General features: G+C 40.4%; 1 protein-coding gene across 1 annotated transcript in view; it reads right to left on the bottom strand.

Moving 5' to 3' along the window:
* The window catches only part of LOC134222429 (uncharacterized), a 79,792-nt gene extending 56,629 nt beyond the window's left edge, over window positions 1-23,163 (bottom strand). The window contains exons 1-3 of the mRNA XM_062701579.1: window positions 23,157-23,163; window positions 22,545-23,051; window positions 21,658-22,402 (exon numbers count right to left, since the gene is read on the bottom strand). Coding sequence (XP_062557563.1) covers window positions 21,658-22,402; window positions 22,545-23,051; window positions 23,157-23,163 — 1,259 coding nt within the window. The remainder of the gene's footprint in view (window positions 1-21,657; window positions 22,403-22,544; window positions 23,052-23,156) is intronic.
* Window positions 23,164-25,225: the final 2,062 nt, after the last annotated feature.

The raw sequence follows: 25,225 nt of genomic DNA, 5'->3' as shown, positions 1-25,225 counted from the left end.
GTGTAAGTTTTAGTCGAGTCAAGTACGAAATACTGAAAACAAGTAAGATTGCTGCTGAGGTCGGAATACGTATTCTCGAAGTTACTGTGAAGTTACAATCAAGTGGTGGAATTAAATGGGATTATACTATCTCGTCTTATAACAAGTGAAGATATTCCACCAAATGCTCTGAATAATGTTCTGTTGTATGTTGTTACATAAGTATGCATTGATAATATTCACGAATTTTCTAACGGAAAATCCGTTGGGAAGAAATAAACCCGTTTGTAAACCCAAAGAACGCAACGGACATCTTGAGAGTTTACAAGCGGAGAAAATTTAGTCTTTTGACCGTTTTAAGGTTTCCGAACGAAACTTTTTTTGAGCTTTCGAAATAAAATTCTTTTGACTTCCAAGCGGAATCATTTTAGGCTTCGGAATCCCACAAGGATATCCCTTGACCAGAAACAGAAAAAAATCCATCCACTCCACTCGGAATTTCAATAGTATTCCTTTCGAAAGCCTAAAATGAATCCGTTTGAAAATATTTTTTTTTTCAGAAGCACAACACGGTTCCGTTCCTTTCCTCATACTTTGTATCTTTCCATATATTTCTCATGTTCTATAGCAATCGCTAGAACTGGAAATAAGCTTTCATACCATTTCCATCTTCTATCATATATACCTACAACTTGACTAGTTCTAGCAGGTAACTGTTAGAATTTGAAATCCTCAGGTTCCAATAAAATTCGGCATGAATTCATGGCGAGTGCAGAGGTGTTCTCGGCTAGCAGTGGGCGAGTGATGGCATCATAAATACCTTCTCATCCCCTATGGACCGTGAGGACGTGACCAGCGCCGTTATTAACCATTTAACATACTAGAGCTCTCGGGCTGTGCACATTGAGGTTGGAGAGCAAATCCCATGCTTCCATCCATTGCATTGGTTCCCTGTGCAACGATTGCAGCCAAGGAAGTTATTGATCATTTAGTAATTTGCGTTCGATTATTTAGTAGTTTGTCAATAACTCATTCTAGAAGCTGAATTTCAAAATATGTTGTATGGTGAATTTCTAGCGCGAAGGTTTTTCTACAACTCTGCCTTATGGTTCGTTGTTTGAATTCCACTAGTAACGGTTTCTATATATAGCTATAGTTTCTATAGCTATAGTTTCAGTAAGTTAGACTAAATGATAACAAAATTCCAATCATTTATTTTAAGTTACTGCAACTAACGCTCTAACTCCGTTATTAGTTGAATTCTAACAACAAACCATTAGGCAGAGTTGTGGAAAAACCTTCGCACTGGAATTCTACCATGCAACACATTTTGAAATTCAGCCTCTGGAATGAGTTATTGGCAAACTACTAAATTATCGAACGCAAATTACTAAATGATCGATAACATCCTTGATTTGCAACGATTGTTCTGGTCGATCACGGAGTATCAACTACGAAATGCACGGTCGTCATCAGGGCCGGATTTATAAGGGGGGCGAGGGGGGCCGCGGCTCCGGGCCCCCACAAATCTTATGTACCAAAACCAACCTTTTTTGTACATTTTGGGGCCCCCACATACCGTCGGCCCCGGGGCCCCCTTCCGGCTGAATCCGGCCCTGGTCGTCATGCTCTTTACGCTTCATATGCTCAGGCTCATGCTCATTAAGGAAAGAAGATTTTTTGGTCTTCTGAACGGGGTTCTTTATGGCTTTCTGAAGGAACTCTTCTGGGTTTTCGAATCGATTGCTTTTGCGCTTCCGAATAAAATCCTTTCAAGGCTTGGGATGGAAATCCCATAAGTATTCTCATCGGAATCCCTTGCCCAGAAGTAGAAAAAAAATCGTTCTGAAGCCCAGAACGCTCCAATCGAAAGTCCAAAAGGATTCCGTTCGGAGCTCTGGAATGATTTTGTTTAGAATGCCACCAGAATTCCGTTTGGAAGTGCAAAAAGATTTCTTTGGGTGATTCCTTTCGAAAGCCCAAAAGAATTTCATTAGTAAACCCAGAAGGATACGAACGGATATCTTTTGGACACCCTAATGGAATTCTTTTGGGCCTTCTTGCGGGATAATTTCAGAATGGAATAATGTTATACATCTGAATGGAATTTTTTCAGGTTTCCGGAAGGAATCAAAGAATCTTTCCATTTGGAATTCTGAAAGGATTCTGTTTGCTCGGAATTCCAAAAAGATACCATTTGGAAACCTTATAGAATTCCGTACGAAATCCCCATAACAATTTTGTTTGAAACCCCAAAATGGTTTAAATTTAAAGCCTAATTCTGTTTGAAAGCTTAAAGTTTTCAAAAACTGAATGTCTGTAAAAATGTGTAACTTCAATCAAAAGTCTGTATAATGTCTGTAATCTGTATGATGTCTGTATGCAAGACCAATAATGTCTGTATAAATACAGACATGTCTGTATGTCTGGCATCCCGACTAAAAGAGCATAACAGAAACTGAACACAATTTTAACATATTGTGATATTTATAACTTATTTTGATACAATTTTGTTCTCAATAGCCATTATCTTTCAAATGTTGTAACAGGATTATATCATAATATGATTTGAAAAATGCTTAACACCGAATTGCCCAACAGTAGGCAATTAAAATAGATGTAGCAAAGTCTCCCAGCCATAGATATCACAACGCTGATATAATTTGAGAAGGTTGCCTTATTTGAAATGTTGTTAGTTTCATGTTTTTGAAAAATATTGTTGTTCGAACAAAAACAAAAATTTCTGATTGTTGATCACAATCTGGAGACCTATCATGACCTGTAAAAATCCAGCTGCACAGAAACAATATATTTTGTATCTGATTCTGTTATAAATTTCTATCAGAATATGTTATTTTTATAATAAAGTTGTAACAAAATTTAATAGTTTTTTGTTCCCAGTAGTGTAGTTTTTGATAGAAATTTAGATATTTTAACAACATCCTGCACCATGTTTCTATCAAATTTTGTTATAAAAATTTAGTATAACATAATAACATAGGTTGATATAATTTGTATATGACCTTCTAGTCGGGATCCCTGATGGACGAATGAATGGTAAAAAGAAATGTCAACCATTCCCCTCCCTGCTCCGGAGAAACTTAAAGAGAAACCAAAAGTGCATCGGAGTCCTTCTCACTTCAAAATAAACAAAACGTGCAATGAAGTCTTCCTCGCTCCGGTATAAGCAAAAAGTGCCTCGGAGCCATCCTCGCTCTGAAATGTGCCTTGGATTCTTCCTCACTCCGGAATAAACGAGAAGTGTGTCGGGGTCCTACATGTTTCGGAATAAGCTAAAAAAAACTGAGTCCTCCTGGCTACGGAATAAACAAAACAGTGCATCGGTTTTCTATCTGCTCCGGAATAAACGAAAAATGCCTCGCTCCTGAATTAACAAAAAGTGATTCGGCGTCCTCCTCGTTCCGGAATAAACAGAAGGTGTCTAAAAGTCCTTCTGGCTTCGGAATAAACAAGAGTGAATTAGAGGCCTCCTCTTTCTGCTATACAAAAAATGCCTTGAAGTTCCTCTCATTCCGGAATAAACAAAATTTGCTTCGGAGTTTTCCTCGTTCCAGAATAATCAAAAAGTTTTGCGAAGTCCTTCTCGCTCTGGAATGAACAAAAATGTGCCTCGGAGTCGTACTCGCTCCTGCATAAATAAAATGTAGTCCTTCTCGCTTTGGAATAAACGAAAGTTCCTTGAAGAATTGCTCGCTTCGAAATAAACAAAAAGTATCTTAGAGTCGGTGTCCTCCTCGCCCCGGAAATACAAAAAAATGTTTCGGAGTCCTTCTCGCTCGGGAATAAACCAAAAGTTCCTAGAAGTCCTCCTCGCACCGGAATTTACAAAAACTGCTTCGGAGCTCTTCCCGCTCCGGAACAAACAAAAATACCTTCGGAAACATGCAACTCGCGTCTCATTTTTAATTTTCTTTCACGCCTCAGAATTAATTTCTTATTTAAATCTAATTTCAAACTAATTCGAAATGAAATACATTATAAATGCATAGGATCTGATTTAATACTCGAGTAAGACAACTATTTTTGCTCGGGTACCTTATTTTATGTATGCAGAACTTTATGCTTAAATCTTCGGGACTCGTTTTGTCCTAAGTCATGCATGCAGTTTCGCCTCCGATGTATAGGACCAGTGTGCTTGTTTTGTAATGTTGCACGAGTCTTCGAAGGTTAAAAAGTACAACACATTCTAAAAACAATCCATGAGTTGAATGAAACGTCTCACAGAGGTTTTGACGACCTTAGTTTTACAATGTTCTGAAAACCCAGATGTGATTATTACACAGATGATGTTCATTATGTGGATGATTTTGATTTGAAAATGCATTGGAGGTAAACCACTTTCCTTCGATTGGATTAGAACTCACGACCCTCAGTACGCTACACAGTTAAAAATTCTGAAAATTAAACGCTATGGAAATATTTGAACTCATATTTTTGTGTTCAATAGCCTCTAATTTTACATCCATCTTTTTCTTGTACGCAATATTAAATACAAGCTCCATAGTAAAGACAGCCTGTAATTTTAAAAAATTATAGAAAAATGAGTCGAATCGAACAGAGCCTTTTTGTTATATCATATATGCTGTAACATTTTTATACTGTGCAGACTGGTGCTTTTAACCAACTAAGCTATGAAGGATCCCCGTCTTGAAATGTTGGCTTGACAAATGGATTGTGAGTGCTTCAACTTTGCGTCCAATTTGGGAATCTCGGGCTCACTCAGTAGCCGCTAAGTTGCGAAGGCCGACTTGAATAGAATTTGAATTGTATTTCGATTAGAATTAAGTTGGATTTGGTTTGAATTATGGTCGGTTTAGATTTGTATTAGAGTTGGGTTGGACTTTAGTTTGACGTGGAATGAATTTTGCGTGGTATTGAAATTTATCGAAATTCCAATTGATTTTGAATAAGATTGACGATGTGTTTGGTTTTGATTGGGATAGGTTTGAATTGGAATTTATTTGATTTGGATTGAATTTGGACTGGATTTGTATTGGGCTTGGATTATAATAATATTGGAAGTACATTGGATTTGCGTTGAATTTCTATTGTATTCAGTTTGAATTGGATTCGGATGAGTTTTGGATTGCATAGAGTTGGATTTGGAATAATTTGATTTAACTTAGATAAGATTGTCATTGTGTTTGGATTTGTTTGAGATTGGATAAGTATTGGATTTGGTTTGGTTTCGGATAGGATTTGAATTGGATTTGGATTTGATTAAGAATGCGACTATATATTCAATATACCGGATTTTGATTGAATTTCGATTAGATTTGTTCCAAATTGTATTTAGATTTAATTTAAAGTATATTTGAAGTAGAATTGTGTTGGATTTGGGTTGAATTTTAAATAGATATGGATTGGATTTGTATTGGTGTTGTTTTGGTTTTGGAATGGATTAAGATTGGATTCGGTTTGGATTTAGAATACGACGATGACCTGCTAAACCGAAACAAACGCCTTTTCGACTGTCCTGCAATACATTGTTTGAAATACTTAATTCGTTTATCGAGTTGAGCCATTCATTAGTGATTAATTGGAACTGCTACATTGAATTTGTATTTAGTTCTTCTCGTGCACTAAGTGAACGTAAAGGCTAGAGGACAGTATGGACTACAAAAGCCATGAGTTCGATACATGAGAAAAAATAAGGACGGTAGCTCTAATTCTAAACCAAATAAAACAGAGCAGGTAATACCTATCCAAATAATAAAAAACAACCCAAAACTTTTTTTTTCAGGAATGCAGTATTGAATGCGTGTTATCAAAGCAAAAATGAGAAACTGTAATAAAAAAGTAATGAAAGAAAAACACCTCCTAGCTGCAAAGGATTACATATGTTTCCAGAAACTGTTTGTTGCGAAATAAATGCACACAATCAAACGAGAAGAAGCATATTCTTTTTAATTGCTTCGGATTATACCGCTGCAAAAACGTGATGCATTCCCGAGGGACTTAACACACACGCGCACGTTATTCTTCTCGGCTTTGCACTGCTCCTTTGGCCGGCTCGCATGGGAGAAAACTCCGGCAGCCTCCCGGAGTTCCAGCTAGCCGGCCGTGGTGGTCTGCATCCATCGTCTTTCCGTCTCGGCCGGATAATCGTGCCTCGACAGAAGGTTAAATTTGAGAAAAATGTATCGTTTGTAGGTACACGTTTCTCCGCTAACAATGAGCTGCTTGAACTTGAACCAAAAACATTAATATGTATGTGGTCGAAATTGTGAAGAATTATTTATTTATGCTTTCATTACTGTTGCCTTTGGTTTGCTATCGATCCTCCGGTCCCCGGTATCCTTCATCAACAATGAGCCGCATGACGGAGTTTGCCAGTGATGCCTTTTGCCGGATGACGTAAGGCAGAGAATCCTAATTTTATCTGGAAAGATCTGTGCACTTGCATGCCGTTCGTGTGAAACGCCGAGCAAGGCAGCCAACCGAGCATCGTTTGCCTGATCAGGAGGTACTAGGACGGGGGTATGCGAGATGATTAGATATAGAAGTAAAATGTGTTTTAATTGCTATTTGTAAAAGTTGTCGAGTCGAGTTATCAAAAAGCTCAAATTGTACAATGAGGAGGAAAATTCCTGTTATATAATAATTTAAGAGATCCGTACAAAGTAAGACAATCGATTTGCTTAAAATCTGCATAGAAGAAGCAACGAACCTTCATTATTGTTTTTGAATCTTCTCAAGCTAAATCATTCCGAGCATCACATATCCCTGAGGGATACCATTTTTTCAATGTCCTAAAGATTAAAGCTCAGCTCTCGATTGTGTAACATTTTCATTCTGTTGTTTTTTATCCCTCGGCATTTTTTCTTTCATTTTCCCTTTCTTCACTCCCCGTCAGTGTGCGCAATGCTCAATTCGCTGCCGGGAGGGAGACAGGCGGATTAAAATTTTTGTTTCGGAAAAAGAAACACGCTGAATAAAGCTTATTTTCGATGAGAACGAAGTTTCGGACAAACAAGAATGGCAGATACAATTATTCTTCTCGGCTTGATTCCCTCCGCCCGGTCTTTTTTTCCCGTTCCTATTCCTTGTTCCTGGGCTGGGCTGCCTCGGCATGCATCGATGCACTCCGGCGACTGGTAGACTACTGCTGTGAGCTGCCGGCCAGAAATCCGTCACGTTTGGAGGAGACTGAGTGGATGTGTAGCGTTCTTAAAGTAAACATCGCCGGCAGAAGAGGTATAGAACCGCGAAGCAGCCAGCACACGGCGGCGGTGGGATGAGGCACCACGTAGGTGAAAAGGGTTTGACAGGGCGGAGGACTGGGGTTCGAACTTTAAATTATCAGATGGTCCAAATCAAATATCCAGCGGCGATTTCTCATTTCTGTTATTACACATTGTTGTGGGATTATGTGCTCAATGGAGGGCCGATTAAGGAAAAACGTTTTACAACATAAGCACGAGCTTAAACATGCCGGTTTAAACGTCGATAAAATCATTTGGTTATCTTCTGCCATTCTAGAGCGTTTGTATTTGAAAGATGCTAAGTGTTCAAATAATAACAAGTAGTTTCACCGGGAGTAAAGCATGATCCAAGAAAACAATATTTTTGTACTGTTTTTGCTGCCTGGAAACCCGCGTTTGTATCAAAAACCCAGGAATTAGAAGCCATGTGAGTTGTTTCTTATTCTTGTGATTCAATTTTGCGATGAGTACCCACCTAGCCACGTTAGCTAGAATAACGGAATAAATTTGTGCTCAATTCCTCAATTGGTATGTAACAGTTTGTCTATACCCAACTGGAGTTTGATAGATTTTCTTACATCTATATATAAGAACCTGCCAAAGTCTGTTCAAGAACTTGGCAAACTCGATGTTCGGTAACTCGATATATACCCTTATTTGATGAGATTCAAACTCCCTTGAATCTAGCATACTGCGCTCCCTCCGTTAATAGATATCTCCCCTACCCGATATTCTCTAAGTTGAAGAAATTTTTCAATTCATTTTCACCTCGCTAACCCGATGTTGTCAGAAACAGTACATGCATGATATAGTTAGAAGTTAGAGTAAAAAGCGATAGGCGTGAAGTGAGAAATGAGAAATAAGAAGTTAGAAGTGAGAAATTAGAAGTAAGGTATGAGAAATTAAAAGTTAGAAGTGAGTAGTAAGAAACAAAAAAGTATAAAGGGAGAAGTGAATGTTAATGCGAGAAGTTAATGCGAATAAACCGCATGATGAATTTGAACATTAGTAGAAAATAAATTTATATTTAACTTGAGCATCCCCAGACACATGAGACTTAGCTTATTGTTCGTTCTGTAGAAACTGTTTTTATTAATTTGACAGACTAAACATTAAGAGCAAGTGAAGAGGTACGCGATGGGAAATACTGAATCGTTTTTCCATATACCGCTACCGAAATTTTAAGTATTATTGTAAATAGCTTAAAGTGCAAATAATTTATAAATATTTACAAAGCTTTATAGCTGATCGCAGACAACAACATGTGTGTCATTTATGCTGAAAGACTCGGTACCCGCTAGTACCTCCGTCGCTTGCAACAGAAGTGAAATGTGATAAGTGAGAAGTCAGAAGTGAGATATAAAAAGTGCGGTATATAAGAGTCTTCTCCATTCGGCTCGGTCCATGACTATACGTCGCCAACCACGCAATCTACGGATGGTCCGCAAGTCATCTTCCACCTGATCTATCCACCTTGCCCGCTGCACTCCTCGCCTTCTTGTGCCTGTCGGATCGTTGTCGAGAACCATTTTCACCGGATTGCTGTCCGACATTCTGGCTACGTGCCCGGCCCACCGCAGTCATTCGATTTTCGTGGTGTGAACGATGGATGGTTCTCCCAGCAGATCATCCAACTCGTGGTTCATTCGCCTACTCCACGTACCGTCCACCTTCTGCACCCCACCATAGATGGTACGCAGCACTTTCCTTTCGAAAACTCCAAGTGCGCGTTGATTCTCCACGGGCATCGTCCAGCTCTCGTGTCCGTAGAGGACTACCGGTCTAATGAGCGTTTTATAGATTGTCAGTTTGGTACGACGGTGAACTCTATTTGATCGGACCGTCTTGCGGAGTCCAAAGTACGTACGATTTCCAGCCACTTTGCGTCTCCGACATTTTCGGCAGACATCAGTGAGCCCAAGTACACAAATTCTTCTACCACCTCGATTTCGTTACCACCGACGCAAACTCGAGGTGGGCGGCTCATATTGTCTTCTCTTGAACCCCTTCCTATCATGTACTTCGTCTTCGACGTGTTGATGACTAGTCAGATCCGCTTAGCTTCCCTCTTCAGTCTGATGTAGGCTTCCTTCATCTTCTCAGAGTTACGTGCCATAATTCCTATGTCGTCGGCGAAACCAAATAGCTGGACGGACTTATTGAAAATTGTACAACTCGTGTTAATCCCTGCTCTTCGTATAACCCCTTCCAAAGCGATGTTGAATATCAGACACGAAAGACCATCACTTTGCCGTAATCCTCTTCGCGTTTCGGAAGGGACCCGAGAATGCACACACAAAACGCGACTCGAGACTGGACACAACTCTTATGGTTCTTACGAACGAAAAAGGATTTTTTTAAATTTACCTGTTCGACGACCGAGCTCGATGTTGCCCATCTACAGGACGTGGTCCAACTGGTTACAAATGGGAACGATTACACTTTTGTACTTGGCACAGTACACGTCAAAAAGAGATGGCATTCACATTATTTTTTGTTTCGTCAAGTTGAAAAGGGATGATGATGTTGGCGCTTCATTTTCGTTCATTAGCGGCTGTTCAGCGGTGGCAATGTACAAGGACTCCCAGGCATTAAGTTGGGAATACTTTCGAACGCATTTTATTAGCTGGTCACTAGTGTGTGCTGCCACGCTCGAGTCATAGAACCTGTCGTTGTCAACTGCGTACTTATGTTATTTTAAGGTCACTCCTGACAGAATCCAAGTTTCAAAGTGCTCGCGTTTTCGGGGGCACACCACTTGATACGGAGGCGGCGGACAACTGTCATTTTTTGTTGATTCAGCTTTGCTGCGTCGCAGCATGCGTGAAAAAATAAAAATGACAGTTGTGCGTTGCTTCCGTATCGAGTGGTATGCCCCCAAAAACGCGAGCACTTTGAAACGTGGATTCTGTCAGGAGTGACCTTAAACGAACCTTCAGTTTTTGGTGTGTTTGACCAATATACACTGCAAGGCAGTCTTGGCATGGGATTTCGTATATGCCAGACATTTCTTCCCTCGGAATCGTATCTTTTAAAGCACATAAACGATCCTTTAAAGTGTTCCTACTTTTATAGACTGTCTGGAGACCATGCTGCTTTAGGGTAGTGTGAATAGCGTTTGTCACCTTCGGGTAGAAGGGTAAGCTAATTCTTCTAACCTCTTCCTTTTCGGGCTGAAGTTTAGTGGTTTTTCCTTTCGTGTTTTTTGAGGATTTTACGAACGAATTCGTCATCGTATCCGTTCAACCTAGCTGCTTCGGGGATCTAATTTTTTCTCCGCTTCAAAATCCATCTTCTCCATTGGTATGCTGAACAACCGGTGCGCCATCGAGTGAAAAGCGGCTTGCTTTTGTGCACCAAAATGGTTCGATTTGGGTTTACGGTAAATGCCAAATTTCAGCGTGTTGTCTTCCTTTCTGGTTATTAAAAGATCCAGAAAGGGAAGATTTCCTTCATGTTCCTTCTCAACAGTGAACTTGATTGTTGTGTGTTTGCAATTCAACAAATCGAGTGTCTGTGGATGGTAGCGCATGAAGGAACGTATATAGATGATATAAGGGCACATTCGCAGCATTTCTGCAGTACTTGGCGAATGGCGAACACCTGGTCCGTGGTGGAGCGTTCGCCCATAAAACCCGCTTGGTACTGCCCTGCTAGTCGACGGCGTAAAATTTGGGAGAATACCTTGTAGGTGGCGTTCACCAATGTGATTGCGCGGTAGTTGCAACAATCCAGCTTATCGCCCCTTTTGTAGATGGGACACACGACACCTTCCATCCACTCCTGCGGCAAAACTTCCTCCTCCCAAATCTTGGTAATGACCCAGTGCAGCGCTCTAGCCACCGCGTTTAAATAGCTCTCCTGGTAGTTGGTCAACCCCAGGGGCTTTGTTGTTCTTCAGCTGCCCAATCTCCTCCTGGATTTTCTGGAGATCCGGAGCCGGTAAAATTATGTTCTGCACGCGTTCTCCCAGGTTCATCACCATACCGCCATCTTCGTCCGCCACATCGCCATTCAGATGTTTTTCGTAGTGCTGCCGCCATCTTTGGATCACCACACGCTCGTTCGTAAGAAGGCTCCCGTTTATGTCCTTACACATATCAGGCTGTGGCTCGTGGCCCTTACGTGAACGGTTCAACTTCTCATAGAAGTTTCGTGCGTTATTAGCGCGGTACAGTTGCTCCGTCTCTTCACGGACTCGATCTTCCTGCTGGCGCTTTTTCCTCCGGAAAATCGAGTTTTGTTTCCTCCGGAAAATCGAAAATATCAATATTTTGCACTAAAATATCATGGGAAGAATAAGTTATGCATTTTGTAATAAGTGATCAATATCATGTTCCATTAGTTTGTTCTTGGCCATAGCATATCTTGATATTTAAATGATATTTCGGTGCAAATGTTTGATATTGTTGCCTGTCTTCTATCTCTGATACCAATCGAATCCATGTCATTTTTTGTTATTTTGTTCATGGCTACTACCAGGGGTTGGTTCGTGCGGGAGCGCTCAATGATTAAGATTTATGAATTATTTTACTAGCACTGCTAGGCAGATCATGAATTTATGCCTTCGCTAATTACATTTTTGTTAATTAACTCGCGTGTATCGTTGGAACGTTAAGTCTTCAGTCCTAGCAAAATATCGACTGGAGGGCTTGAGATATGTTGTAGTACCTACTACTAGAAAATCTAGATTATTAGCTAACAAGATTATTAGAACGAAATTTATTCAGGAAACCCTGATAAACATGATGTTTTTGTTTCTCAGCAGAAAAAAAAAACAAATTTCCGAAATACTGCATCGATTTAAATTTTCAATTGTGATATTTTCTCTAGTTTCAAACAAAATGCGAGCAATTATCAAAAAAATCTTCTCACGCGGGAGATAAACAGAAAGAGCAAAAGTCTAGTTTCATTAATAATTTGGATCGATTGTTTGACATTGCTCGACGAAATGCATTAAATTTGATTAAAAACGATAAGGATAAACAGTTCCTTATTTTGCAAAGGGAAGCTGGAAGGCCTGGATCTGCCTTTGCGAGAGTTGAAAAAGGCAAAATCGAAAAAGAACCAACAACGGAACCAGATCCTTCCTTGGAATCTCAATCAGCTACCAGCGTTTTTACTATTGATGGAGGAGGTAAGAATATAATCATATAAGATGGTAACTTCTACTGTATGTCAATATTTTTATGTCTTGCTTCCAGATGAGAAACCCTCCACTAGTAGAGCGTTTTCCGAGCGAAGTAAATAAAAAATAATGACTCCTATACTAGCTGCCACCCTATACCGTATTGGACTAAGCGACCGAAATGCAATGTATGTTAATTCTGCGGTTTTAACAAGTACTGGACTAAACTTAGGTAAGTTCTCCTTAACAGTACTTTTATTGTATTGTTCTTTCTCCTTGAGTTTAATTTTATTATATTGATAGTATCTTGTAACTAAAACAAAATCTTTATCAACTTTATCTATTTTTCAGACGATTTTACCGTTAGCAGACAAACAATCTCAAGGTAAAGCAGACAAACAATCCGTGCAGAATATCGCGAAGAGATTGCTCAAAATATCCAAAGCAGTTTTGATCTAAATGGACCTCTTGTTGTACATTGGGATGATAAGCTGCTTCAAGATCTTACAGATAATATATTTGAGTATTTTTTATGGCATTGAAATGTGTTATTCTGTGTTATGATTTTTGGATATCTTCTAACTAAGCATGATTTGAAGTAATCGATAGGTTTTTTTGTTATTTGAAATTTCTTTCCTACTATTTTAGATTACATTTGGTAATATTTGTTTTTTTTTTAAGAAGCTATTTGTAACAAATTTTTAACTTTTTTTTTAAAGAATCTATCTGATTTTTTTTCTTTTCAGGTACTTACAAAGTAGAAAGATTGCCAGTTTTGGTACCTTCTGGAGCAAATGTTCAGCTGCTTGGAGACCCAAAATTGTCTTCTGGTCTTTCTGGTTTCTTCTGGTGAAAGACAGGCAAACGAAGTTTGCAAATTGATGAATGCATGGGAACTAAGCGATCGCATCTGTGCAATGGGATTTGATACAACAGCAGCAAATACAGGAATCAAAAAAAGCGCTTGTACCCTAATCGAGAAGAGAATTGGCAGAGATATTTTTTGGCTGGCGTGTAGGCATTATATTGCCGAAGTTTTGATGACAGCAGCTTGGAAAAAACTATTTCCTTCAAAAGGCCCTTCTTCAAGTATTTTTATAAAATTTAAATCGGCATGGCCTACTATGGATTAATCCTCTGATGAAAATATGGTAGACGAAAACATTATTGAGATCCTCGGTGATGAAACCCAACATTTGATTGAATTTTTGGAAACCCAACTCAGTATTCAACAGCAACGACAAGACTATAAAGAGTTGCTAAATTTATCTTTAGCATTTCTTGGTGTGAAAAGAATTAAATTTTCGCCACCAGGAGCATATAGCAATGCCAGATGAATGGCGTAAGCAATATATTGGCTTAAAATATGGCTGTTTAGAGGCCAATTTGACATGACCGATGATGAAAGGCAAAAAATTTCAGTAATGTGTGCTTTTATTTTACGAGTTTACATTTGGTCTTGGTTTAAAGCTCCTTTACCCTCATCAGCAGCACGAAATGATTTAAACCTGGCAAAAAATTGATAATTTTACGAGATGCTTTCCCTGATCAATCAAGAAATGTGTATATGACTGCGGCCTCAAGATTTGCAAATCATCTATGGTACTTGAGTGAAGAACTAGTCGCTCTGGCTTTTTTCGACCCAGAAATATCTACTGATGAGAGAAAAGAAATGGCACACAATTTAAAATCTTGTAAGGGTGATGAAGTAAGAAAAATAAAATTGAAAGTATCTACGATCGATAAGTTGACTTCGTGTACGCTTTCGGATTTTGTTTCTCAAAACATAATGAATTTTTTTGAAATTTGTGGAATATCTGCAAATTTTCTCAAAGAAGATCCTAGTATATGGGATGAATTGGAAGAATTTGTTGAAAGTAGAAATAAAATTAATTCATTCTTGGTAGTGAATGACTGTGCTGAAAGAGGAGTTAAACTAGTTCAAGATTTTTGTGGGAAAACTGACAAAAATGAAGAACAGCTTCAATATCTTCTCAAAGTTGTTCAACAGCATAGGCAAAATTTTCCAGGTTGCACTCGCTCTGTTATAAAGGAAGGCCTGGCAGTTGCAATAAATAATTATTATAGGAATAAGTGTTGTTTGTTTATAACTTTGTAGTTTTATACATTTAATAAATTATGCTATAAACATTAAAACTGTTGTTGTAGAAAAATATATAACTTATAAATTATCCCAGGTCTCTATGAATTTCTGTCCTTCTGTCCTTCTGTCTGTAACGATTATATCATATCGATCTAAAATTGAGGCAACGGGCATCACGATGTCCGAAAACATCTCGTTACAAATAGTTCATGAATTTTGTCTCCCCTTAAAAACTTCAGCTCGTGGGCTTCAGTGGTAAGTCACCCCCTCCCTGTCTAGCTACACTACTGTACAGAGCATGGAAAGTATTTACCAATCGGATAAAAATTCGCGAGATTGCGTGATAATCATGCATTTAATTTCGCACGCACCGAATACGCCTGCATCGCCGTCGCAATGGTCGGTGGTACGTTGCTCTCATTTTAAACACCCCTGGGGGACACGCTCGACACCCTCGACTTTGGATGCTTATAACTTGGCCAATTTCTAAGGGATTGACATCCGGTCTTCACCAGTCGCTTCCTTATATAAAAAAGGTTCTACATTTTGTCCACAACAGGAATCCGTCGACTACAGCGCCACCTAGAAGCAAAAAACTGAAACGGTTGCGTTTCCCCATACATTTGGATCACTTTTCCATACAAACTTTGAGCCATTTGCGCACGCCAACCACTGGACCGAATGAGCTGAAATTTTCAGGGGAGCTTCTGGGACCCACAAACTGTCATTTAAGGGTGCAAGATTTGAAATTCCAGACTTTTCACTTTTTCCATATAAGCTTGGGCTACTCTATAACTACCCGACCATGCAGTACTAAAATAGAACAGTACAAGGACGAATCTGAGAGTAGTGTTTGAAAAACTTGAAGAATGTCAACTGGAGTATTGTTGAACGATGCCCTAATGGGCATGACATGGACAAGAAAAGTTGATCAACGCCAATCTCCGATTCCATCTCTATCGTTACTTGCTTGTTGCGGGCATAGCAAAGATGTATCGCATGATACCAGTTTTCGGTCCAGATCAGAACCTTCAAAAAAGTATATGGACAGGCAACACAAATCAAAATGTCCGTACTCAGGAGTCGATGACATAGATGAGGGTGTACAGTTTGTCAACTCAACTCATCGAAGCTGTGGGAGTTGAGATCGCTACTGCCATCGCATCGCCAACTCGGTGGCATGATGTTATTAAAAGCGACTCAAAAACAAAAAACATAGCCTGGGAGAACACGTGGAGCAACCAAAACTCCACCAAACTCTCAACGAGGAACCGAATTCCCCCACCTGGATCCGGGGCCCTTCCTTGAAGGCCGATTGTAGTCGCATGAACAAAATCATCAAGGCTTGAATAGTAGAACTCAGAAATAATGATTTTCCCCCATCATAACAGTTCCCTCCCAGTTTATGCTAAGAAATTTTGGAATCAAAATTTTAAAAAACAAAACTTTGTATTATCCCACTTTGAATCATCAGATATCGAACCATCAGTCATCATCATCATCATCACGGCTTGAAGCAGTATCCTGTTCGATGAACAGCTTGATTTTTGATGCTGCACCAACTGCATTCTCTTTGAGGCAATATAACTCACAAACGGGCTGACCAATTTGCGACATTTACTCTAGAATTGATTCGTCTTGGGCTGGATGGGTTTTCTTCGTTCCTTCAGCAAGTATGTTCATTAGAGTGATTCAAATTTTGACTTTTTTGCTACCCTATGTTTAAACGATGGAATTTGCCATTTTAATAATCGTCCTCAATTTTTAGCTAATTTGGATGTAATTTGATTGAGCACAAGCAGTTTGAAGCTTGTATGAAAATTACTATGAAAACAGTAACTTTCGTGAAAAACCGTTCCCCATCATTGCCCATTAAGCTCTAAAAATTTATGAATACGTTTGCAACATAAGAAATTTAACAAGGGAAAATATCGTCGTTATTGCTAAACGATTTGATGCTGGCAACAAAAGTTATTCGGGAAATACTGAATTGTGGGAAATTCAATTTAACACGTAAAAGAATAACATCAATATCAATAATGAGCATTTATGTTTTCTTTATTTTGCTCACAAAAGTCAGATTGCTTCGCAGCAACAACTGACTTTCAGCTTAGGATCTATTCTATGATGGCGATGCGTTGAATATATTCAAATAGATTCTGGGCTGCTCCATGAAACGATCCTTTACATAAGTGGCAATTCTCATAGTAATTTTCATATAACCTTCAAACGGCTCGTGCACAACCAAATTACATCCAAATCATCTGAAAATTTGGGAGGACTATTAAAATAGCAAAAACAATCGTTTAAGCACAGGGTAGCGAAAAAGTCAAAATTTGAATCACTCTAATGTTCATTGACATTTCCGACGGGTTTATATAATAGGGGGATTCACTTAACGGCGTAGGTTGCTGTGTATCTGTTTATGGAAATGTTTCATAGGCGATTTGAAATATGTCCCTTGTGATTGAGTGTGAAACATTTCTATAATCAGATACGCAGCGACCTACGCCGTTAAGTGTATACCCCTAATATTTTCTTATGCTAAAATCATTAGTGAAGTTGAGTAAATCGAGTACCTATAACTAAAATTAAGAATCGTTTAAAAATTTCGCATGGGCAGCCCAGAACGCGTATTTTCGCGTACTATGCAGAACAACGTCTGCCGCGCCGGGTCGACGGGTGAAATTTCCACGGGAAAGTTAAAAAATGTTAAAATGCAACGTTTTCATGAGTTCTGAAGAAAGTCATCAAATTCGATTTTAATATTTATTTATTTTAATATTTTTATTTAATACGAGTTTTATTTAAAAATCCATTAATGTAAAACTTTTTTTTTGTTTCTAGCAATCCTTTACAGAGGATACATAGTACACTCCTTAACATCTTAAGGCTCTAACCGAACCATCATTCATTGAAGAAGAGACATGTGTTTCAACGAGTTAGTTACACATTTAGGTTAATTCAATTTCATCGGAACATTATTAGTGTTGATGTCCCCAGTCAGCTCAGTTGTCTATTTTCTGCACGCCGACATCCATACACAATCCCATTTACTCAACAGTTTCGCCCTACACAAACTGGTAGACCATGAAGGTGAAACGCTGGCTGGCTGGGACAGGATAGCTCCTGCCAAATGCCCACAGGAGAGAGATTGAGTGAAACTGTATGCCAGCCACACGGAAAGTAGGCTAATAGAAGCAAATGGGATGGCCCGGATAGACAGACACATTATCATTTATTTGTTTCGATCTACATGTAGGGACGGAGCACCATTTGCCGTACTATGGCCCGAGGTGAAGACAATCTCTTCTTCCCTGACGATGCTGGTACGGTCTTGGTCCCTTTTCCTGGTTACCTTGACTTGGTTTGCCATGTGGTTTTATGGCGCACCTGGCTCTCTGCAGGACATCCCAGGCAAGAAGTCAATGACGGATAAGGCAGGAAGGAAGAAAATTTCGGTTCATTAAATAGATGTTACCTGAGTAAATAACACAAAAGGATGTTTGAAAACAATTTTTGAAATTGATAAATGGATTGAAGGATAAGTAATTAAACATGAGTTGATGTTGCCAGGAAATGTGTGCTTCACTCACGATGACCTGTAGAGTAGTTTGCGAATGATTCCATCGAGAGCTGCTACGTGATCGATTTGAAAATCTCGCAACGTATGCACCATAAAAGAATATTCCCATGAGCTGAGGTGCAAGGTTGGAGCACTCTTGGGTATGTTCCATCAACAGTAACCATAACGCACGGGAAGCATAAAAATGCCACAAAGTGCAATTTCTTCGCAATCGTAGTGTGTTATATTCTTGTGTTGCAAGGGGAAGCAGGGGTGAGGTAGGTACGAATTAGCTCCAAACCTAGAATTAAAATACAATCAGAAGGAAAACTGTTGATCTATGTTAGCTTGAATTCTCTACAATGCGTTGTGTTGTTCATTTAAGAAGTCGCCGACTTAACATATTATGTCCACATCACACCCACATCCATACACATTGAAGGCAATCGCTTTACCATCGGTACCAATATGACTTCATTTTTGATTCATTACATGTTTCGAAATTTGATTTATTATAGGTACCTACTGAGAGATGCAATGAACGTCATGCGCGCATGACTTGTTCCTTGGAGCAGCAACAGCAGAACAAAGATGCGATGGCAGTCGATGTGACGTGACGGTTGTTACATATGTGAACATTATCTCGTTGAATCATCCTATTGAGGAATGATTCTTCCTAGGAAGAGTCGTTCTGACTCCGACTATCACCCTCAGCTGTGAGCTTGCGAACAACAACAACAACTGTTGGCAATAATGCGACGGTAGTTGAATGATTCATGAGGACCGAAGCATGCACACTATGCATGCAAGTAACATCGGAATAATAGCAGGGTGTCAGCTCTTTTTGTTTTTGCGAAAAAGATCGTGTGTATAGGGAAGACTTTATTTATCTATATAAATTGAAATGAGATGATGGTTTCCATTGGTGAAATTTATCTCGCGAAAAGACTGAATCGAAAATATCTGGCCAACAATGCGGCGCTGAGCCGGTGAAGCTTCCGATATTGGGATCGAAAATCTCAACTGGGCATTCCAGTTCAGTTTTCAATATAGATCATTAAAACTCTAGTGATGGGATGGAAAAAATCATCGTTTTGCTGAAATCATGGTTTATTATCAATATAATTTTCCTCGGGAAGTTTCTCGATAGTTTTTTTAAACTTTATTCATGTGTTTTTTAATCTTAAAATTAAGTTCCACACCGTAATTTCTTGATAGGGTAATTAATAAATCGTCTGATACTAGCTTCAATTTTTTGTTGTTGTTTAATGCTTCCATGCCGCCAGATGTAGGGGAGGGTTCCTCAGTGCCGGACATATTTAACATTTAACGAAAAACTCTATTCATCCGGATTATGTTTACTTGTATACTATATACACAATGATCATTGATGATTCATACAATCTATATTTGATCATTTGGACAAGTTTTTCGACGATTTCGGCCAAATGACCCTTTCGGCTCAATGATCCTTCCGGATAAATAATTCTTTGGCCAAATGACCCATTCGGCCGAACGACCCTTTCGGCCAAATGACTCTTTCGGCCAAACGACCTTTTCAGCCAAACGACTCTTTCGGCCAAACGACCATTTCGACCAAACGACCCTTTCGGCCAATCAACCCTTTCGGTCAGATGAAATTGCCAATTTTTTTAAATGTTTTAATTGATTCTTCCACTTGGGATTTTTTCATCGCACCGCATCTTCTCTAACAGATACAATATCCCCCTGCCAGGGCCGGATTTAGCCGGAAGGGGGCTCCGGGGCCGACGGTATGTGACGGTATGACTCCAAAATGTACAAAAAAGGTTGGTTTTGGTACATAAGATTTGTGGGGGCGCGGGGCCACGGACCCCCCGCCCCCCATAAATCCAGCCCTGCCCCCCGCTAACCCGACGATTTGTTAGTTCGGATCTCGCTCATTCAGAATTTTCCGGATTAAAAGTATCAACACCCATTCGAACACATTATGCTGTCAATTTTCAATTTGACAGTCAGATTAACGAGAAAAATCTCGATAGTCCGGTCATAAGTTTGTCGGATTAGCGGGGGTATACTGTAATTTTTGTAATTGCTAGACCAAACGTCTTACAAATGAAAAATCCAATTACCTATTTTGCGGGACAACCTCTTAAGGCATTCGATCAGGGATCCATCCCTGCAACTTACCAATACATCCGGAATGCCCTTACCTTTGCAGTACCCAGAACAATGCTCCGATCCGTGATGCGCCAATTGTGATAGATGATATTTCGCTTTTGACAAGTCATGTTGTAAATCTGCTCAAGTTCCGGCAATCCTGCAAGCCGCCGCCCGGAAGATATTTAGTAACTCGAAACCTTCTCCCACCGTAGCCGCTTGTGCGTTTTCCCCTTCATCACAAGTTTCTAAATTTTGTCCATCTGAAGGCCCAAGAATCGTCTTTCGTTACTACGTTGCTAGTGTTGGGCTTGGGGATACTCCTTTTAAAACTTTCCAGAACGGGATACTCCAATATAGCTTTCACTCTATAAACTATTTTCACTATTTCATAAATACTTTTAAATATGGGAGAGGAAAAAAGATTTCTTCAGAGCGATGACATTTTTACGTCCATCGACAACCGTAGCACACTTTGATTAAAGATTAATGTACCAAAATTACAACTTTCTGAGAAGCCATCCAAAGGTGCACATTTTGGACACACCCAACTAAATCGAATGTTTATGTTCCGTTGGTTGAATGATCCATTGCATAGTTTTATTTTTCCATTGTTATGCAATCAATAAGAAAATTATTACGCTTTAAATTCACAGTTCCGACATACGAGGTGAACCGGCCCAGGGCCGAAAACCTCTCTAATAAAGATAATAATAATAATAATAATAATAATAATAATAATAATATTGTTGGAAAGAATAGCTGCTTACGTCGCCTGAATATCCCGAATCCGTCAACTTTATTCAGTTAGAATAGAAAGTTACAAAATCCTACAAAGTGATAACAATGTTCAGTGTAGCTATACGTAATAAGGTGTGAATTTCATTACGTTTAGTATTCTACTACTCCTCAACAAATCGACGTATTGAGCATTCTTAATTTACGGGCACAGTTTAGCTGTTGTTCAAATTTTACTGGGTAAATTATCTAATTTATAATGGAGTTCAAATTTATTCTTACCAACTCGCTGCCGCAAGAGCGAAACAGTTCAGTATTCTGCTCAGTTGAACGGTAATTGGTAGGTTTTATTTCTGGTGTGGTTGGTAGAAAGTTGAGTTATTGACTGGCCTAAATAATTCATTTGTTTTACAATACTTTGGCGTTATTGTAGTTCAATAGGCATGTAAGCCAAGAAACACATGTTAAATAACTAATTCAGTAGACTTTAAGAAATTTTAGTGGATAGATAAATTACAATTTTGGGGCAGTAAAACAGTTGCTTCGGCTATTATTAGGTATACACATTCAGCTTTCAATTTTGCCTATCATCAGTCATGACAGATCTGTGACAGCGTTGACGGACGATGTCATCTCTCACGGTTTTTTCACGGTAGCACGGTTTTGGGTAGCGTTTATGGTAGCAATATTGCAAGGGGGCTCGTCGATGGACGGGCGTACTAACATTCCCCTAATGCGAAGAAGGGTCTCCTGAGGCGCATTATTCTCTGACGCCTACGTCCAATACGGCGAGAAAGCAACGGCAGGTCTCTCATAAATGCCTCGAGTGGTTTGAACAGTTGCACTTCTGACTTGACCATCTGCCGCAGACCTGGTGGCTATTACGCGTCCTAGTGGCAAACTGTTGCGTGGAGAGTTAGGGTCCACAATGATCACCACATCGTCAACTTGGATTGGTTTGACCTTACCAAACCATTTGGTGCGTCGAGTAATTTCAGGAAGATAGTCTCTTAACCAGCCTCTCCAGAATTCGTTAGCCATAATTTGTGATTGCTTGTAGCTGTTCCGGAGAACGGTCGGATTATCGTTATATGGTACCCTTGGTTTCAGGCCGTTCGACGAACCGAGCAGGAAATGGTTCGGTGTCAACACAGATGATTCGTCGTTGTCCATAAAGATTTCAGTCAGTGGTCTTGAATTCACCACATTTTCGATTTCTAACAGTGTGTTGTTAAGAACCTCGTCGGTGGGAAGCCTTCCCCATTGCAACTTGGTTAAGTTAGCTTTCACAGTTCGGATCAGGCGTTCCCACGCTCCTCCCATATGTGGTGAGACGGGTGGTATAAAAGTCCACTCAGTATTCGGTGTCATGAACTCCCGGACGAGTTGGTCCTGGTTGATGTTCTGCAAAACAGCTTTCAGCTCTTTACTAGCGCCTTGGAAGTTGGTGCCACGGTCGCTGAAAATAACTGCTGGTGTTCCTCTTCGTGCTATTATGTTTCGTATCGCCAGCAGGCATGAATCTGTAGTCAGAGTGTGAGCTAGTTCTAAGTGTATCGCTCGAATCGTGAGGCACGTTGCCAGGACTCCATCGTTTTTCAGAGCGTCGTCCAACAGTAACCGTCATAGGACCGAAATAATCGATTCCCATGTAGGTAAACGGACGTGTGTATGCTGCGAGGCTTTGCATCGGTAGGGCGTTCATAATTGGAGGTTGTGCAGAAGCTTGATCATTTTTACACTTTTGACAGCCCTTGCGGGCATTTTTATAGGCTACTTTCAGTTTCGGAATGTGGTAGCGTTGACGTACTTCATTAATTGTTGTTTGGTGGTTTTGGTGATTGAAGCGTTTATGGAAATCTAGGAGGATGAGCGTGGTAATTGGATGATCGCGTGGAAGAACGATTGGTTGAGCTGCGTCGCGGGTAATGAAAGCACAGGCTTGTGTTCTACCCCGAATCCTGATAACATAGGCTTCATCCAGAAAGGTGCACTGACGGAACAGCGAACTGCTTCTTGGTAAACACTTGTCCGGATTCTCTGTTTCCCGGTCCCTTGTTAAAATGGTAATTTCATCGGCAAAGACTGTTCTCTGAGCTTCACGGTGCAGGTAGTTCTCGGCCTTGTTCAGCTCCCAATGCTGCAGTGGACCGAAAGTACGATCATTATTACCTACGAAGAGCTTCAGAATTATAACTTAACGGAGAACGTAGGCAGTACAACGAAGTAATTTCTGCCAATCTGAGAAGCGATGTACGTCTATTACGCAAGTATTACCCTCCATGTGTACTAACAGATGTGGACGTAGCTATTCGGTAGTGCTGTTGATGCGAAGTTTATGTAGCGGCCAAAACTCAGCTGACGTCCACAGGAACTCTGGTCCGACGAACCAACGCGCGGCGGCTGACAGATTGATATTTTTGCTCCACTTCGTTCCCTCATCCGCTACATATTCTGCTTGTTTGGAATCCAATGCCATTCTCGAACGTCGGAGGCCTCCAAAATCTCGCTGACTCGGGAGGCAGCAAAATGGCTGTAACGGCGGTGATCCGAATTTAGCCAGCTCAAAACGTCTGTGGAGTCCGTCCAGAAAAATCGTTTTTTAACTTTTATCGACAATGACCTGCGAATTGCATCTGCTAAGCGCACTCCGATGACTGAAGCTCGGACCGGGGAATGGATAAAAATGTTAGCGGATAATCTCTTGTCTTAGAGGCCAATAGTGTGCATTCGATGTTTGATCCTTCTTGATACCTAAGGTATGCGACCGCAGCGAAGCCCGCTTCGCTCGCATTGACAAAATGTGCAAGTGCACGTCATTGTCGTCAGATACGGATGTTGATAAACGATAGCATCGAGGAATTTGGAGTTTTGTTATTCCAGGAAGAGCTACACACGAAGTTGACCACTTTTCAGAATGTTGATCGTTAATTTTCTCATCCCATCCGGTTGAGGAGCGCCATATTTCTTGAAGGAGTGTCTTCAGAATCATCAGAAAGTGGCCAATAAGGCCCAGCGGATCGAAGACCATCATCAGTGTTCGCAGGACTTCACGTTTCGTCGGCCGACGGCTTCCCGAAAGAATAGTTTCGTGCATGCGGTTCGAGATCTTAAACTTAAATTGATCTGAAGCTGTGTTCCACCACATTCCGAGAATCTTTTCAACCGGGTTTTCGCCATTAAGGTTTTCCTCGGCTGATGAAGGTTCGCCCAACTGCTCCAGTACAGTGGGAGAATTAGATGTCCAGTTTCGGATCTCGAATCCAGCCGATGCATGTATTTTTCGTACATCTAGTGTAAGCTGAATTGCTTCTCCTCATCCTCGACACTCAAAGCATATCGTCGACGTAGTGTCGCTTGATGATTGCTTCAACGGCTGCCGGGTTATCTTGTTGGAATTTGCGTGCGTGCAGTTTTTTTACATACTGCGCGGTACTCGGTGAGCAGCAGGCTCCAAACGTCACGACCTGTACGATGTAGGTGTTCGGGTCTACGTCAGTTGCGTTGTCTTTCCAAAAGAATCGCTGACAGTGCTGATCAGCTTCACGTATATGAACCTGGTGATACATTTCCCTGATGTCACCACAGACTGCGATCTTGTATTCCCGGAACCGAATAAGCACCGACAGCAGTGAAGTCAGCTGGTCTGGCCCTTTGAGCAGTACACTGTTCAGTGAAACCCCATGTACGGTGGCTGCGGCATCCCAAACGAGTCTGGTTTTTCCGGTTTGTTCGGGTTCACTACTGGGAACATTGGTAGATACCATACTCGAGAACACTCTACTTTAACCTCTTCGTCCGACAGCTTCCGGATATAACCTTTTGCTATGTGATCCTCAATCTTCGCTTTAACCGCATCCGCTAATATTTTGTCGTTTCTCATTCTTCGTTCTAGACAGTCTCATCTCTTCAGTGCCATCATTCTGCTATCTGAAGTCGGATTTTGTCGTACTTCCAAAGAAGTCCAGACTCGTATCGCCCAGCTCAGAATTTCGCAAAAAAAAACTGCAGCATTTGGGCTCTTTGATCCTCCTGCGACTGAGGAAGTTTGTTCGGGATAACAATCCGAGGCTGTCAAGCGAGAAGAAGTCCTTCACTACTTGATGAAGGTTTTCTCCGACGTACTGGTTACACTGTCAAACATGGAGGGAATGAAAGTTTACGGAATGTACGTCCGTGTCGTCGGGTGCATAACTCCATAAATGGTCCAGCCAAGTCGTGTTTTTGACGGCTATCGACTCATGCGGACGACCTTCCTGGATTTTCAGCGGATGGCCAAGGTTGAGGTTGTCAAGTCCTATTAGAATCCTAGGACAGGCGTTTTCATACAATTCTACTGGTAGACC

The sequence above is a fragment of the Armigeres subalbatus genome, chromosome 3 (assembly GCF_024139115.2).
Source record: "Armigeres subalbatus isolate Guangzhou_Male chromosome 3, GZ_Asu_2, whole genome shotgun sequence".
NCBI classification, from domain to species: Eukaryota; Metazoa; Arthropoda; class Insecta; order Diptera; family Culicidae; genus Armigeres; species Armigeres subalbatus.
This window is presented reverse-complemented; position numbering and strand designations above follow the sequence as displayed.